The 18,719-nt window shown below is 38.2% G+C and overlaps 1 protein-coding gene and 1 pseudogene across 2 annotated transcripts in view; one reads left to right on the top strand and one right to left on the bottom strand.

Moving 5' to 3' along the window:
* LARS1 (leucyl-tRNA synthetase 1) overlaps positions 1 to 18,719 on the bottom strand; it is a 68,916-nt gene that overhangs the window by 38,881 nt on the left and 11,316 nt on the right. Inside the window, exons 5-14 of the mRNA XM_082835981.1 lie at positions 18,275 to 18,412; positions 15,697 to 15,858; positions 14,950 to 15,062; positions 10,915 to 10,978; positions 8,894 to 8,961; positions 8,321 to 8,546; positions 7,165 to 7,252; positions 7,006 to 7,082; positions 1,502 to 1,555; positions 597 to 737 (exon numbers count right to left, since the gene is read on the bottom strand). Of these exons, the coding sequence (XP_082692107.1) occupies positions 597 to 737; positions 1,502 to 1,555; positions 7,006 to 7,082; positions 7,165 to 7,252; positions 8,321 to 8,546; positions 8,894 to 8,961; positions 10,915 to 10,978; positions 14,950 to 15,062; positions 15,697 to 15,858; positions 18,275 to 18,412 (1,131 nt within the window). The remainder of the gene's footprint in view (positions 1 to 596; positions 738 to 1,501; positions 1,556 to 7,005; positions 7,083 to 7,164; positions 7,253 to 8,320; positions 8,547 to 8,893; positions 8,962 to 10,914; positions 10,979 to 14,949; positions 15,063 to 15,696; positions 15,859 to 18,274; positions 18,413 to 18,719) is intronic.
* Positions 4,285 to 5,343, top strand: LOC309958756 (translation machinery-associated protein 7-like; annotated as a pseudogene). The gene has a single exon. The product of its transcript is annotated as a translation machinery-associated protein 7-like (transcript).

Raw genomic sequence — 18,719 nt, 5'->3', positions numbered from 1 at the left:
AAGGTAAAAATAAAGAACATTCTCACTTACAGCCTTAAAAATCTTCATTTCAACCTCAAGTCACTAGCAACTTGATTGAGTTTTTACTTTCTCTAGCCTCATCTTCTTTCCATGGAAATGTAAGCCATGTTAACATATGCACAATTGAGGAGAAAAGAGAGGTTCACAACTTGTCTGTTGTGCTAATATGGCATGGAATAGGCATTAACAAGTAAATTAATGAACTGAATGAAACTGCTTATTTAAAATATGAACTCCACAATTAAGAGAGCAAAAGAAGGGACCAGGTATGGTCCATGCAATAAACTCTTGGAATTTATTGTAAAATAATATGAACTAACTTTATCTCCTCAAGAAATTCACTCAGAGATTAGAGGGCACAAAAATGGAATTTCCGTAAATACTATTGGACCAAAACAGATTAAAAAAATAAATTTGGAAATAGAAGAACACAATCTTATAGTAATCCCTTCTCAAAACAGGATAGAGCTGAAACAATATTGAATTTTTCTATAGTTTTCTAAACCACTAAGAAGAAAATCACAGAGCATGGAGTAAGTAAATCAAATAAAAATGATAACAAAATTATTACTTACACCATCATAAAAGCCTCTTAGGTATAATTTCTCCTTTGCTTCTGCAAGTTTTTCTCGGTCATTCTGGCTCTGAACTTTCAACTCATCACACATGGTTACAGCAGAAAGCTGTCCAAAACCTGGAATTTCAATGACTGGCACCTGCAAAAAAGAGCAATGTCAGAACTTATTCACATTGAATAAACACAAAAACAGCCCTAAAGGCATAGTCCTTTTGCCTCTACTGTCCAATGAAGTCACTTCAGATCTTATATATCACTAGGGCAATGTCACACATTAGGGACTAACATCCAGATGTGAATGTGTCTTCCTACTCTCCATAGGAACCCCCCGCATTCTCTGCACCAACCCCGCACTGTAACTCCCTCACTACATACACAACTTCCCCAGCTCTCAACCCCACACTGGCACATAGTTAATTAAATAATGTTGAAACTAGCAAAACGCTGTAAACAACTAAATTTATGGATGGTCTTATTTCTGGTTTATATTAAGTCTTCTGGATTCTTCATGAAAATTATTCACTAGTAATTTAATTTTTTTTTCTTCTGCAGATACTAATATGAAAACATAAACATTCATGAGTAATATGGCAAAATTTTGTCTTTAGAAGCCTGGAAATTGGCCACACTAGAAAATAAGCTACTATAAAATTGGTAATGCTAAAAGGCTATTTGTTTGTTTCAGAATTACAGGTGCCAGGTGCTAAGAAAATGCCTATTGCTGGTTTTTCTTTTGCTCTTATCCACCACAGCAGATATCATGTTAAAGCAAACAAACTCTTAAACTCCCTCTTATTTCATACTCTACCAATTATGTAATTCTGTGACAAGTAAAGTGCTAGCCGCTCTTTGTTCTCTAATAAAGAAATGGATATTAATATTCTGAATCATCTATGTACTCACAGGCTCAAATGGCAAGACCATGTCATCTCTAATTCCATATTTTGCTCGTAAAGCCTACAGAAAAATTGGAAGTTAATACTAATGATAAATAGTTCACTGGTGCAATAAGTCCCCTACATACGAACGAGTTCCGTTCCCAGAGCACATTCATAAGTCCAATTTGTTCATAAGTCCAATTTGTTCGTAAGTCCAACAAAGTTACCCTAGGTACCCAACTAACACAATCAGCTATATAGTACTGTACTGTAACAGGTTTATAATACTTTTCACACAAATAATACATACAAGACGAACAAACACAAAAAATAAAGAAAATATTTTTAATCTTACAGTACAGTACCTTGAAAAGTATATTACAATAGTACTGTACAACAGCTGGCATACAGGGGCTGGCATCAAGTGAACAGGCAAGAAGAGTTACTGACTGGAGGAGGGACAGGAGGTGGGAGATGATAGAGCTGAAGGATCATCAGCAACAGGACACGGAGGGCAAGGTGCAAGTTCACTCATGCCTAACATGGATGGCACAGGTTCTGGTTCCTTGCTGGAACCAGATGCACATTCGCAGCTTTCAAAGTTCACAACCTGAAGGTTCATATGTAGGGGACTTACTGTACAATCATTAAGAGAAGCACCCTCCAAACTTTTTTAAACTATTTTTGTTCTTCCCTCCACAGAGAGCAATTTTTTAATTTTACAAAATATCTCAAGAAAGGACGTATGATTTTAAAAAACTAAACAGTTTAAGTTAGAGTGAATGACTTAAATGATGAAACTGTACAGCCAAAAGCAAAAATGCGCGCACACACACACACACACACACACACACACACCACTTAAAATGAGGTTCATATTCCAGGTTGCAATGAAAATGTGAATATCAGAAAATTTTTCTCAAACCTTTTTTCAAAAGTTTTACGAAATCCATCACATCAACAGGTTAAAAAAGAATAATCACACAATCATATCAACAGATGAAAAAAAGTATTTGGCCAAATCCAATACCTATTCAAGATAAAAACTCTCAGTAAACTAGAATAGAAGCAGATTTTCTCAACTTGGTAAGGACTATGTATAAAAAACCTACAGCTAGGGAATTCCCTGGCGGTCCAGTGGTTAGGACTCCGCGCTTTCAATGCCAGGGGGCAGGGTTCAATCCCTGGTCGGGGAACTAAGATCCCACAAGCCACGCAGCGTGGCCAAAGAAAAAAACAAACAAACAAACAAAAAACCAACCTACAGCTAAAATCATACTTGATGATTTTCAAAAAATTCAAAGCTTTCCCACTAAGATCAGACACAATACATATCCCCTCTCACTACTCCTTTTCAACATCATACTGAATGCTCTTGGTAATTAAATAAGGCAAGAAAAGAAAAGGTATACAGACTGCAAAGGAAGACAAAACTGTCATTGTTTGCAGATAGCATGATCACCTATGTAGAAAATCCAAAAGAATCAACAAAAAAAAGTCCTAGAACTAACAGGCAATTATAGAAAGGTTGCAGGATACACGGCTAAAACACAAAATTCAATGGTGTTCCTATATACCAACAATTAACAAGTGGAACTTGAAATTAAAAACACAATACCATTTACATTAGTAACCCCCAAAATTAAATACAGTTGCCCCTTCAACAACATGGGGGTTAGTGGTGCCAACTACCCCAAGCAGTCAAAAATCTGCATATATCTTTACAGTCAGACCACTGTATCCGTGGTTCCACATCTGCAAATTCAATCAACCACAGATCACCTGGTACTGTAGTACATATTTATTGAAAAAAGACTTATAAATGGACCTGCACAGTTCAAACCTGTGTTGTTCAATTGCACTTAGGTACAAAACTAACAATGTAAATGTAAGATATGAGGAAAACTACAAAACTCTGATGAACAGCATCAAAGAAGAACTGAATAAATGGAGAGATATTCCATGTTCAAGAATTAGAAGACATAATGTTGTCAAGATGTCAGTTCTTTTCAACTTAACCAACAGATTCAATACACTCTCAATCAAAATTCTAGCCAGTTACTTTATGGATATCAACAAACTGATTCCAAAGTTTACGTGGAGAGGAATAAGCCCCAGGATAGCCAACTCAATATAAAAGAAGAATAAAGTTAGAAGACTGACACTGTCTGACTTCAAGACTTACTTATAATAAAGTTATAATAACCAAGATAGTGTGGTGCTGGCAAAAGAACAGACAGATCGATCAATGGAACATAACAGAGAGCCCAGAAAGAGTCCCTCATAAATACAGTCAACTGATCTTTGACAAAGGAGCAAAGGCAATACAATGGAGCAAAGACAGTCTCTTCAACAAATGTTACTGGAACAACTGGACATCCACAAGCAAAAAAATGAATTTAGACACAGACCTGACACTCAACACAAAAATTAACTCAAAACAGATCATGGACCTAGATGTAAAACACAAAACTATAAAACTCCTAGAAGATAACACAGGAAAAAACCTAAATGTCCACGCATATGGTGATGCCTTTTTAGATACAACACCAAAGACATAATCTATGAAAGAAATCATTGATAAGCTGGACTTCATTAAAATTAAAAAGTTCTTCTCTGCAAAAGACAACATCAAGAGAACTGAAAGACAAACCACACACTGAGAAAAAATATTTTCAAAAAACATATCTAATAAAGGACTCTTAAATATACAAAGAACACTTAAAACTCAACAATAAGAAAACAAACAACCTGATTTTAAAAATAAGGCTTCCGGGAGCAGGCTCTGGGGAAGGGGTGGCAGGCACCATGTTGAGCCCTGAAGGTGGCGAGGAGAAGCCCCTGAAGCACGCCAAGAAGCAAGCCAAGGAGACAGACAAGGAAGGTAAGGCATTCAAGCAGAAACAGGAGGAGGAGCAGAAGAAACTCAAGGAGCTAAAAGCGAAGGCCGCAGGGAAAGGCCCCCCCTGGCCACAGGTGTTATTAAAAAATCTGGCAAAAAGTAAGCTGTTCCTTGTGTTTGAGGCAATGATGATCCTAATTCCATTCCTGTTTAAATATCTGGACTCCCTGCCATAGTATCTGTTGCCACTTATAGCTAGAATGAAGTGTTGTCTTGGAACCTATTGCACATTTAAGAATAAACTTTTGTTAAAAAAAAAAAATCATACAGTGGCTCATCTTGTCTTTAGTTCTTCTCAGCCATTTCTACCTTAGCTATGAGACGTGCATAAACCCAGCCCAGAAGCCTGTCAAAATGTGTTCTTAAGTCTTGGTCCTATCCTGAATTCTGTACCACCTGTAATTAAAACAACTCATTTAAAATAAATAAATAAATAAGCCAAAGACCTTAACAGACAAATCTCACCAAAGAAGATACACAGATGGCAAACAAGCATATGAAAAAACACTCCACAACATCTGCCATCAAGAAAATGCAAAATAAAACAATGAGATATGACTACACACCAATTACAATGGCCAAAATCTGGAAAACTGACAATACCAAATGCTGACAAGGATGTGGAGCAACAGGAACTCTCATACATTGCTGGTAAGAATGCAAAATGGTACAGCCACTTTGGAAGACAGTTTGGTGGTTTCTTACAAAATTACACATACTTTTACCATATGACACAGCAATCACACTCCTTGGTATTTACGCAAAAGAGTTGTCTATACAATATCCTGCACACAGATGTTTACAGCAGCTTTACTCATAACTGCCAACACTTGTTAGCAACCAAGATGTTCTTCATCAGGTGAATGAATAAATGTACATCCAGACAACAGAATATTATTAGTGCTAAAAAGAAATATGCTATCAAGCTATGAAAAGACATGAGAAACCTTAAATACATATTGCTAATTGAAAGAAAATCTAAGAAGGCTACATACTATATGATTCCAACTATATGACTTTCTGGAAAGGTAAAACTATGGTGACAATTAAAAAGATCAGTGGGGGGCTTCCCTGGTGGCACAGTGGTTGAGAGTCTGCCTGCCAACGCAGGGGACACGGTTTCGTGCCCCAGTCCGGAAGGATCCCACGTGCCACAGAGCGGCTGGGCCCGTGAGCCATGGCCGCTGAGCCTGTGCGTCCGGAGCCTGTGCTCTGCAACGGGAGAGGCCACAATGGTGAGAGGCCCGCGTATCGCAAAAAAAAAAAAAGATCAGTGGGGACTTCCCTGGTGGTCCAGTGGTTAAGACTCCACACTCCCAACGCAGGGGGCCAGGGTCTGATCCCTGGTCAGGGAACTAGATCCCACATGCTGCAACGAAGATCACACGTGTCCTAACTAAGACCCGGAGGGAGGGAGGGAGGGAGGGAGGGAGGGAGGAAGGGAAGAAGGAAGGGAGGGAGGAAGGAAGGAAGGAAGGAAGGAAGGAAGGAAGGAAGGAAGGGAGGAATCAGTGGTTGCCAGGGGTGGGAGGGAGGAGAGACGAACAAAAAGAGCACAGAGGATTTTTTTTTTTTTTTTTTGCAGTACGCGGTCCTCTCACTGTTGTGGCCTCTCCCACTGCAGCGCACAGGCTCTGGACGCACAGGCTCAGCGGCCCAGCTGCTCCGCGGCATGTGGGATCTTCCCGGACCGGGGCACAAACCCATGACCCCTGCATCGGCAGGCGGACTCTCAACCACTGCGCCACCAGGGAAGCCCGAGCACAGAGGATTTTTAAGGCAGTGAAAATCCTGTGTATTATAATGATGGACACATGTTATTATACATTCGTCCAAATCCACAGAATGTACAACACCAAGAGTGAACCCTAAGGTAAACTACGGACTTTGGGTGATTATGATGTGTCAATGTAGGTTCATCTTCAGTAAAAAAAAAAAAAAAAAGTACCACTCTGGTGAGTGATACTAATAATGGGGGAGGCTATGCAGGTGTTGAAGCAGGGGGTATATGGGAAATCTCTGTACCTTCCTCTCGATTTTTATTATGAACCTAGAACTGCTCTAAAAAAATAAGTCTTAAAGATTCTATGGGGGGCTTCCCTGGTGGCGCAGTGGTTGAGAGTCTGCCTGCCGATGCAGGGGACACGGGCTCGTGCCCCAGTCTGGGAAGATCCCACATGCCACGGAGCAGCTAGGCCCGTGAGCCATGGCCGCTGAGCCTGCGCGTCCGGAGCCTGTGCTCCGCAATGGGAGAGGCCACAACAGTGAGAGGCCCGCGTACTGCAAAAAAAAAAAAAAAAAAGGTTCTATGGGGACTTCCCTGGCAGTCCAGTGGTTAAGACTCCACGCTTACACTGCAGCGGGGCGTGGGTTCCATCCTTGTTCAGGGAACTAAGATCCCACATGCCACACAGCACAGCCAAAAAAAAAAAAAAAGATTCTATAAATTTTACATTGATATTTAAAATTCAAATCATAGAAAAACATATAAATATCAAGAAACAGGTTAAAGGTAGCATTTCAAAGATACATGCATAGCTTTTTAGCCTAATCCAATAATTAGTTCAGTGGTACCTGACCAATGAGATGACGAAGAGGAAATAGGAACATGAAACACAGATACTCACTTGCTTTTTCTTCAAGTCTCTGAAGGCAGCAAAATCATCAGGGGAGTCAGAAGGAACACTTGTGACCACACCAGTACCTTATAAAAGAAACTGTAGAATTAACTAATATAACCAGAATGTGTTTCGCAAAGAATTTCTAGAAAGAAATAAACTCTTTACCTTTATCCTCCTTGATGGTGAGCATTGGGAGAACATAGATCACCTTATAGGATGTTAAAGGCGCAGAAAGTGATGCACCAAGAATATCCTATGTAAGAAAAAGATCAGCATAAAGCAGAAGTAACTTATTCTAATCATTAAAATTTAAAACAATGTTAACATTTTAAGCCCTGAGAAGCTAATAATCAACAACACTCATTCTTTTATACCTACTAGACTAAAAATAATTGAAAATAATTATAATACCCAAATCTTGCAAGGTTGTGAGGAAATTAGTACACTTATACATTGCTTGAGGAAAACAATATAGGAATCCAACTTGGACCCAGCAATCCAATCCTAGGAATTTACCTCACAGGAAAAAGAATTATTTTTTCTTTGAGAATCTCCCCAATGCTGTGTTAACTACATTAGCAAAACCTGGAAACAACTAAAACTTTAAATGATAAAAAAATCACTTAATAAAATATGAAACATCAACAAGATAGAATACTGTATCTCTATTTTAAATGATAATTAGGAAGACAAACTGAATTAAAAAGATGTATCTTAAAAGAAAAAATCAGAAGGTCGGATAATACTGGACCTATATTCTCATATATCAACAAACAGCTTGCGGGGCTTCCCCAGCAGTCCAGTGGTTAAGACTCCACACTTCCAATGCAGGGAGCTCAGGTTCAATCCCTGGTCAGGGAACTAAGATCCCACATGCCGCTCGGCACAGCCAAAAAAAAACAAAACAAAACAAAACAAAACACACAAACAGCTTGCAGCTGCTTGTTTACCTAAGGAATGAACTTTTCAATTCCATATAGTTCCCACCCTTCCACTTTATTAATATACATAAGTTGCTTATGGAATTTATAGTCATATAGGATAAAGGCTAAATATAATAATAGCCTTAAAGGTTGAAAGCTATTTTTAAATTTATACCACCCATTTTCCTCATTCCAGAATCTGTTCAAATTAACATGGAAAAAAGTTGCATTTAAGAACAGGAAAAAAACACACCAAAAATATACACATTTATGACTTAACACATTTGACTGTAACGTATACCTCAATTAAAAGGTTTTTTTAAATGTTTTCTCAAGCTTCATTTTTGACATCTTCCTCTAAATTCATGCACTAAAATAAAGTCTGTTACCCAACTTACCTCTCCCATTAACTCTTTAACAACAGGCACCACTCCGTTGTCCTTGGTAAAGCCCTGGTATGACATATTCCTTGCGGCTCTTTGGGTGCAGATGAATATATCTCCATTCACTGTCTCAAATCCAATGTACTTCATATGAGGGCAAACCCAACAGTTTGTCTGTCCAAACATGGTCTCAGGTCTGAGAGTAGCAGCTACCAAGAAGATATTTTTCCCTTTCAAGCCACTAGGAAGAAAAAATATACATTTATTCAAAAAACATTATGGATTCCATCACAACTATCTGATATTTCAAAAAGATGAAGCAGGGCTTCCCTGGTGGCGCAGTGGTTGAGAGTCCGCCTGCCGATGCAGGGGACACGGGTTCGTGCCCCGGTCCAGGAAGATCCCACATGCCGCGGAGAAGCTGGGCCCGTGAGCCATGGCCACTGAGCCTGCGCATCCGGAGCCTGTGCTCCACAACGGGAGAGGCCACAGCAGTTAAGAGGCCCGCGTACGGCAAAAAAAAAAAAAAAAAAAAAAAAAAGATGAAGCAACAATTCTTCTACCTATTAAGGTAGGTAGCAAACCTACCTTAATTTGGATGGGTATGGCTCAAGCACTTTCAACTTGATTAAAGTATATTCCTGAGGTCCAACACCCTAAACAAAATAAAACAAAAATTCAAGGGAGAAAGAAAGGCTTGGATTACACCTACTAATCTATGTGAGAGATCTGATTCAAATTTCTAAGATGGGTTCCTGCATTGTTAGAATAATTCTTTCTTCCAATGAAGAGACTGCCAGTGGTGTGCTGACCACATGGAAGCCTAATGTGTAAAAATGACTTGAAGACCACCATCCCACCCCACACCAGACCAAAACCGATCAAGGAGGCCCAGACTGTACTAGGTAAGATTTGCTAAGAGCTCCCTTGAGAGGGAAGAACAGCGGGGAAAAAAAATGAAGTGACTTGGATTAATCAGCCAAAATAGTGTTTGCCAAAATGGGAGTTAGAAGATACAACCAACATCAATCCTACAGAGCAGTCATCACAGACATACACTGGACCAGGTGTCAGATGATGTGCATTCAAAACCTAGCTTGGGCCCTCACTTGTGGCTTGACCCAAGGAGTCACAATCACTCTGAGCCTTCATTTCCTCATCTGTAAAATAACTGTGCTGTGACTCATACAGGACTGTCCTGAGGAAAACCTAAGATAATGATAGGAAAATGCTGTGAAAAACTATGATGTACTATTGAAATTTAGGATACTGCTACCACTGACTATATTAAAACTTAGCATAGTAAACTGGGCCTCTGAAGGCCCTCAAATCTTTCAAAATTTTGATTAACACTCATTTCTCTCAAATAAGTTACATCATAATTGAAGGCTGATTTTGAAAGGTAGTTGCTAGACTACAAATGTGTTCAAAGGTGGTAACAAAGAATGACACACTCATAGGGACTGCAAAGTTCAGATCCTGGCATTTCTGTTGATTTACTGTGCCAAGGCTTTAGGCAAATGACTTACCCTTACTTCATTCAAGTATTACAAGGAATAATGTCACGAATGTGTCCTACAGGAATGCAGAATGAACTGATGTCATGCATGGCTGGAAGTACTTTGGAAATAAGTAAGTAGGCATCTGACCAAAGCAAGTATAAATGGAATCTGCGTACATCAGTTAACCACATATCTCATTACCTTTCCTCATGCTCTCCTTTTAGAGCAGTGCACTCCAAGCAGTTCTTCTCAAACATTAGCAGGCATATGAATCACACTGAGAACACGTTAAGACAGGTTCCTAGGCCCCACCCCCAGAGCTTCTGATTCAGCAATTTGGGAGTGAGGTTCAAGAATCTGCTTTTCTAGGATTTCCCAGGCAGTCCAGTGGTTAGGACTCTGCGCTTTCTCTACCAAGTTGCCTGGGTTCGATCCCTGGTCGGGGAATCCCACAAGCCAGGCACAGCAGCCAAAGAAACAAAACAAAAACAAAAAACAGACGAACAAACAAAAATGTGCTTTTCTAACACAAGCTGATGCAGCTGAACCTAGTGCTACTCTCGGAGTAGCAAGGTCCTTGACAAGATACAGGTACCTATGATGACATTCTGCCTCTGGCTTAACAGCCACCAGAGTATCATGACTATACACCTCAGCACTGAAATAAAGTGATTTTTAGATTTCTAATCTATTTCTTAAACTCTATGCCCACATTAAGAATTATTACAATAGGGACTTCCCTGGTGGCACAGTGGTTAAGAATCCGCCAGCCAATGAAGGGGACACGGGTTCAAGCCCTGCTCCGGGAAGATCCCACATGCCGCAGAGCAACTAAGCCCATGTGCCACAACTACTAAACCCGCGTGTCAAACTACTGAAGCCCGAGCGCCTAGAGCTCGCACACCTAGAGCCCATGCTCTGCAACAAAGAGAAGCCATCGCAAGGAGAAGCCTGAACACCACAACAAAGAGTAGCATCTACTCGCCGCAATTAGAGAAAAGCCCACATGCAGCAACGAATACCCAACACAGCCAAAAATAATCAAACAAGTAAATTTATTAAAAAAAAGAATTATTACAATAGCTACTCTATGGCACAAATAATTACCTCTCCAGTTTGTCTGTCATGATCCATACAAGGCTGTCCATCTTTTGGAGAATAAATGGTATACCTAAAAAATAAATAAGTGACAAATATTATTATAACGTACAAGTTTTATCCTAACATATTTGCCAGTGTTGCACCTAACCATCACAATATTTCTTCTAACTAAAACTTCTAACTGAGCAAATGTCTACATCATTTTTATGCTTTTATGGCGAGTTCTACTGCCAACATAGCTATTTAATGAAAGCTTTCTGCCTTCATCAAAGGTAATACCACTGAAAAATATTCACTGATCTTGGCTTTATGGTATGAAACAGAAGACTGTAAAATATAAATTTGCCTTTAAAATGAAAATAGCATAAGGCAGACAGCAGAAGAAGAACTACAATCCTGCAGCCTGTGGAACAAAAACCACATTCACAGAAAAACAGACAAGATGAAAAGGCAGAGGGCTATGTACCAGATGAAGGAACAAGATAAAACCCCAGAAAAACAACTAAATGAAGTGGAGATAGGCAACCTTCCAGAAAGAGAATTCAGAAAAATGACAGTGAAGATGATCCAGGACCTCGGAAAAAGAATGGAGGCAAAGATCGAGACGATGCAAGAAATGTTTAAAAAAGACCAAGAAGAATTAAAGAACAAACAAACAGAGATGAACAATACAATAAATGAAATGAAAACTACACTAGAAGGAATCAATAGCAGAATAACTGAGGCAGAACAGATAAGTGACCTGGAAGACAGAATGGTGGAATTCACTATTGCGGAACAGAATAAAGAAAAAAGAATGAAAAGAAATGAAGACAGTCTAAGAGACCCTGAGATAACATTAAACGCAACAACATTTGCATTATAGGGGTCCCAGAAGGAGAAGAGAGAGAGAAAGGACATGAGAAAATACTGGAAGAGATTACAGTCAAAAACTTCCCTAACATGGGTAAGGAAAGAGCCACCCAAGTCCAGGAAGCGCAGCAAGTCCCATACAGGATAAACCCAAGGAGAAACACGCCGAGACACACAGTAATCAAACTGGCAAAAATTAAAGACAAAGAAAAATGATTGAAAGCAGCAAGAGAAAAACAACAAATAACATACAAGGGAACTCCCATAAGGTTAACAACTGATTTCTCAGCAGAAACTCTACAAGCCAGAAAGGAGTGGCATGATATACTTAAAGTGATGAAAGGGAAGAACCTACAACCAAGATTACTCTCCCCTGCAAGGATCTCATTCAGATTCGATGGAGAAATCAAAAGCTTTACAGACAAGCAAAACCTAAGAGAATTCAGCACCACCAAAACAGCTCTACAACAACGCTAAAGGAACTTCACTAAGTGGGAAACACAAGAGAAGAAAAGGACCAAAAAAAACAAACCCAAAACAATTAAGAAAATGGTCATAGGAACATACATATCGATAATTACCTTAAACGTGAATGGATTAAATGCTCCAACCAAAAGACACAGGCATAGAGGGAACCTACCTCAACATAATAAAGGCCATATACGACAAACCCACAGCCAACATCATTCTCAATGGTGAAAAACTGAAAGCATTTCCTCTAAGATCAGGAACAAGACAAGGATGTCCACTCTCACCACTATTATTCAACATAGTTTTGGAAGTCCTAGCCATGGCAATCAGAGAAGAAAAAGAAATAAAAGGAATACAAATTGGAAAAGAAGAAGTAAAACTGTCATTGTTTGCAGATGACATGATACTACACATAGAGAATCCTAAAGATGCCACCAGAAAACTACTAGAGCTAATCAATGAATTTGGTAAAGTTGCAGGATAAAAAATTAATACACAGAAATCTCTTGCATTCCTATACACTAATGATGAAAAATCTGAGAGAGAAATTAAGGAAACGCTCCCATTTACCATTGCAACAAAAAGAATACAATACCTAGGAATAAACCTACCTAGGGAGACAAAAGACCTGTATGCAGAAAACTATAAGACACTGATTAAAGAAATTAAAGATGATACCAACAAATAGAGAGGTAATCCATGTTCTTGGATTGGATGAATCAATACTGTGAAAATGACTATACTACCCAAAGCAATCTACAGATTCAATGCAATCCCTATTAAATTACCAATGGCATTTTTTACAGAACTAGAACAAAAAACCTTAAAATTTGTATGGAGACACAAAAGACCCCGAGTAGCCAAAGCAGTCTTGAGGGAAATAAACGGAGCTGGAAGAATCAGACCCCCTGACTTCAGACTATACTACAAAGCTACAGTAATGAAGACAATATGGTACTGGCACAAAAACAGAAACAAAGATCAATGGAACAAGACAGAAAGCCCAGAGATAAACCCACGCACCTATGGTCAACTAATCTCTGACAAAGGAGGCAAGGATATACAATGGAGAAAAGACAGTCTCTTCAATAAGTGATGCTGGGAAAACTGGACAGTTACATGTAAAAGAATGAAATTAGAACACTCCTTAACACCATACACAAAAATAAACTCAAAATGGATTCGAGACCTAAATGTAAGATTGGACACTATAAAACTCTTAGAGGAAAACGTAGGCAGAACACTCTTTGACATAAATCACAGCAAGATCTTTTTTGATCCACCTCCTAGAGTAATGGAAATAAAAACAAAAATAAACATATAGGACCTAATGAAACTTCAAAGCTTTTGCACAGCAAAGCAAACCATAAGCAAGACGAAAAGACAACCCTCAGAATGGGAGAAAATATTTGCAAACGAATCAATGGACAAAGGATTAATCTCCAAAATATATAAACAGCTCATGCAGCTCAATATTAAAGAAACAAACAACCCAATCCAAAAGTGGGTAGAAGACCTAAATAGACATTTCTCTAAAGAAGACATACAGATGGCCAAGAAGCACATGAAAAGCTGCTCAACATCACTAATTATTAGAAAAATGCAAATCAAAACTACAATGAGGTTATCACCTCACACCAGTCAGAATGGGCATCATCAGAACATCTACAAACAACAAATGCTGGAGAGGGTGTGGAGAAAAGAGAACCCTCTTGCACTGTTGGTGGGAATGTAAATTGATACAGCCACTATGGAGAACAGTAATGGAGCTTCCTTAAAAAACTAAAAATAGAATTACCATATGATCCAGCAATCCCACTACTGGGCATATACCCAAAGAAAACCATAATTCAAAGAGACACATGCACCCCAATGTTCATTGCAGCACTATTTACAATAGCCAGGTCATGGAAGCAACCTAAATGCCCATCAACAGGCGAATGGATAAAGAAGATGTGTTACATATATACAATGGAATATTACTCAGCCATAAAAAGGAATGAAATTGGTTCATTTGTTGAGACGTGGATGGATCTAGAGACTGTCATACATAGTGAAGTTAAGTCAGAAAGAAAAACAAGTATCGTATATTAACGCATGTATGTGGAACCTAGAAAAATGGTACAGATGAACCAGTTTGCAGGGCAGAAGTTCAGACAGAGATATAGAGAACAAATGTATGGACACCAAGGGGGGAAAGCCGCTATGGGGGTGGGGATGGTGGTGTGCTGAATTGGGTGATTGGGATTGACTTGTATATACTGATGTGTATAAAATGGATGACTACTAAGAACCTGCTGTATAAAAAAATTAATAAAATAAAATTTTAAAAAAATTGCAAATTGCTTTTAATTAATCCATATAATCAAGGAAGAACTTTATAGAAGATTTTATAGAGCAAAAAGATAAACTAAAACACAAATAAATTTATTTTTCTACTTGGCTAGAATACTTAAGAGAATCTTTAGTGAGAACATAAGAGAGAATCTTTAGTGAGACCCCTTTTCTCCCTGGTTCTATTTGTCACAAACACTAAGCAGCTCAGAGAAACTGAGACACCAGCCAAACAAAAAGGAATTCACAGGAAACAAGAGAACAAAAAGAGAAATTATAAAAAGAGAAAAGATAATGGAAAAAAGTAAGCTCTGGGGCACAATGAATTATAATGCAGGAATTACATGATTTTTACTTTATTATACCGAAGGACAACAAACTCACCGCTTCCCAAATTTAATTTTGCTTCTTTCTCTTAATGTTAAAAACTGCCACCTGACAAACGAGTCATAGTAAGGATTAACATCAGTGGTGATGAAGGAACGACGCCAGTCTACCTACAGAAGGAGAAAGGAAAAGGTAATTTTTGAGAAATTTATATGGTCTCTATGAACAGGAATTCCCGTGAATCAATTATTTACTCTTCTACTCCTTATTTTCCAACTTAGAATTATATCAAAAATATCAAAGGAAACCAAAAAATTTCAAGTTCCACCTATTAAATATATAATATGTCATAATTATGTTAATTTGTGCTTAATATGTAAGTTTTTAAACACACACATTTACCTATTAAACATACAGGAATTATAAGAAATTAAGAAGGAGCATTTACATAACACCTTTATGTATCCCTAAATATTCAAGCTACACTTGGGCTTCTTATCTTTTTTTTTTTTTTTAATTTTATTGAAGTATAGTTGATTTACAATGTTGTGGGCTTCTTCATATTCTTTGAATAGAATTCCTTTCTACTAAGTGTTAATATATGTATATACATTCCAAAACAACAAATATTGAAGTACTTCATTGCTTACATTGAGGCCCATGTGGTTCTAATCTGACAAAAACAGTACTGAGTCATTACTGGAATATACTATTCTAAATTAAGAGGTAGTCCAAATCTCATTCAATCACACAAATATAATGTATTTTTCATATTTCCTTAAACTCTGGGGGTGATGGGCATACCTTCAAACCCATTCTCTTCAGATCCTGAACAGCCAGTGGTGGGAAATAGTCAAGCCAATATTCTGCTTCAGAAAATTTGACTATCTCTTCATCAGACAGACCAAGGGATTTCATAATGTCCCACTGGTATTTAGAAGATCCAGCTTTAGCAGCAGCTTTACTCTGAAAATAACAGCAAAACCAAACTTCATCAAAGAATAACTAACAACTGGCTAACAAATTCCAGGACCACAGTAATTTTAAGTGAATAATCCTATTTGGTAGTTTTTTAAAATCTAAAACAATACTGTTGACATGTCAGAATAGTGCAGGATCTGGATGTACTGTTCTGTTTGCCAAACCATATAGTCTGATACCTGGATTCTGACACCAAAGATAACTATCAATACAGAGGTGGAACCATAAAAAGTTATCATCACAAAGATAAGATCTTAGCACCAAACCTTCTCTATTTCCTTTTTTCAAATACCATATGCATCTTTTTTAGTTATGAATAAGCTGCTAACAAGAGTTTCCTCCTTTTCCAATATTTACCAATATCAAAAAGGTAACCACATGCCAGGGACTGGAGGTAGGCAAAAAGGCTGAATTATAAAAAGGTAGGACAAGGAATCCGGGGGCTGAGGAAACTGTTCTGTATAGTACTGTGGTGGTAGAAACATGACTCCATGCACTTGTCAAACCAACACAACGATACACTGTGAAGAGTGAGAGAGAGATGGAGGAAAGGAGGGAGGGAGGGAAGGAGGGAGGGAGGGAGGGAGGAAGAGAGGAAAGGAAAGGAAGGAAAGGAAGGAAGGAAGGAAGGAAGGAAGAGTTTACATTAAAAAAAACTCATTTAAAAAATATAAAGAAATTTTTTAAAATGTATAAAGAAATAAATACAGACACGTACATATAAGTGGGTTAGTAGACATACATATATTTCCTTGCTCTTTCTACTGAGAGAACCTAGAAACAATGAGCATAACTAGCACTCAGAACTTAGTTTCTAAATACCATATTTCAATAAAAGGAAAGAGGACTCCTTGGAAAAGTGGTTGACTCTGGGGCTAAAACAGAGAAAATACAAAATGAGCCTGCAGCATCTTGTGGCACCTGAATGTATAGAAGTGCTACAAAAAAAAAAGAAAAGAAAAGAGAAAGAAAGAAATAGAAAAAAGAAAAAAAGATGGAGGCATGTCAAATGGACACAGGAGCCCACCTAAAAGATTCCCCCAATGGCCATTGCTAGAACAATTTGAGCAATAACAATAACTCAAAAAAACCCAATAGGATTAGATTATAACCCAAAGAATAAATAAATATGCATGAATCCACATTGATATAAAAAAGAAATTAACAGATAAGTAAATGAGGGAGAAAGAACAACTTTTCCTTTCAGAAGAATTCCAGATAATAAATGTAGAAGGAATGAGGGAAACTGAAAATCACCATTAGAACAAAATATGCAGCAATAACCGCTGCAGGGAAGATCCAATGATGAATGCTAAAATTAGTGAGCAAATATATAAAAAGAAACAAGATATTGGGACTTCCCTGGTGATCCAGTGGGTAAGACTCCGCACTCCCAGCACAGGGGGCCCGGGTTCGATCCCTGGTCAGGGAACTAGATCCTGCATGCATGCCACAGTTAAGAGTTTGCATGTCACAACCAAGAGTCCACATGCCACAACTAAGAAGCCCGCATGCCACAACTAAGAAGTCCACATACCACACACAACTAAAAGATCCTGCATGCCACAATGAAGATCCCGAGTGCCACAACTAACACCCAATGCAGCCAAAATAAATAAAAGTCTTTAAAATATAAAGTATACAATGCAATGGTTTAAAAACAAAAAAAGAAACAAGGTATTATTTCCATAGCCTCAAAGTATCTCTCTCAAAACAAACATGAATTACAAAGGGAAAAATAAAATCTTCACAGGAGAAAGACCTAACAGACACCACCCAAACCAAATAATCAAGGTTAACAGCACCAGTAATAAGATATATCAATATCTTATACTCCCTGATATGATGCACTGAAGACACATCACCTCTCAATCTACTCATGAGAAAGCATTAGACAAACCCAAAATGAGGGACATTCTATAAGTTTTCTGACCAGTGCTCTTCAAAAGTGCCAAGATCATGGAAGACAGAAGAAAAGACATGAGAAGGAAATGCAAAATGGGATTTTGGACTGGATCTTGGAACAGAATAAGGATATTAAGGAAAAACTGTTAAATCCAAATGAAGTATGTAGTTTCTTAAACAGTATTGTTCAATGTTGGTTTCTTAGTTTTGAGAACTGTACCATGGTTATATAAGATGTAACTGGGTTAAGATTCTAAGGGAACCCTGTACAATCCTGTAATTCTTCTGTAAGTCTAAAATTATGTCAAAATAAAGTAAAAAGGGGAAAAAAAGGCAATCAAAAAGTGAGAAAGATAATTCTGCTTTATTACTTTTTAAAAATTACTGAGTATTTTTTATGTGTCAGGTACTATGCTAGTATTGGGAATGTACATATAAATCAGACAAATATAAATATAAAACTTCAACCAAAATAAGTATGATCAAACCACCAAACCTTTTTTCCTTTAGCTTTATCCTTAATTATTATATCTTCTGTTCTAATACTGATTTCTTCTTCTTCCTCTTCCTCATCTGGAAAATCAGGGGGGCAACCATAAAGCTCTATTTCTCTTTTCAATTTATCAGCACATGCCTACAAAAAAACACAACATTAGAGACGGTAAAGTTAAAAATTCAAGGTGGAAACAATTTGAGTTTTGTTGTTGTTTCTATGGCCAACTAAAACTGACTCTGGGGCTTCCCTGGTGGTGCAGTGGTTAAGAATCCACCTGCCAGTGCAAGGGACACGGGTTTGAGCCCTGGTCCGGAAAGATCCCACATGCCGCGGAGCAACTAAGCCCGTGCGCCACAACTACTGAGCCTGCACTCTAGAGCCCTCGTGTCACAACTACTAAAGCCCGCGTGCCCACAACTACCGAAGCCCACGTGCCTAGAGCCCG

This window comes from Leucopleurus acutus (genome assembly GCF_964270905.1).
Source record: "Leucopleurus acutus genome assembly, chromosome: 3".
In the NCBI taxonomy this organism is placed as follows: domain Eukaryota; kingdom Metazoa; phylum Chordata; class Mammalia; order Artiodactyla; family Delphinidae; genus Leucopleurus; species Leucopleurus acutus.
The sequence above is the reverse complement of the archived record's forward strand: the minus strand, read 5'-3'. Positions and strand labels throughout refer to the sequence as shown.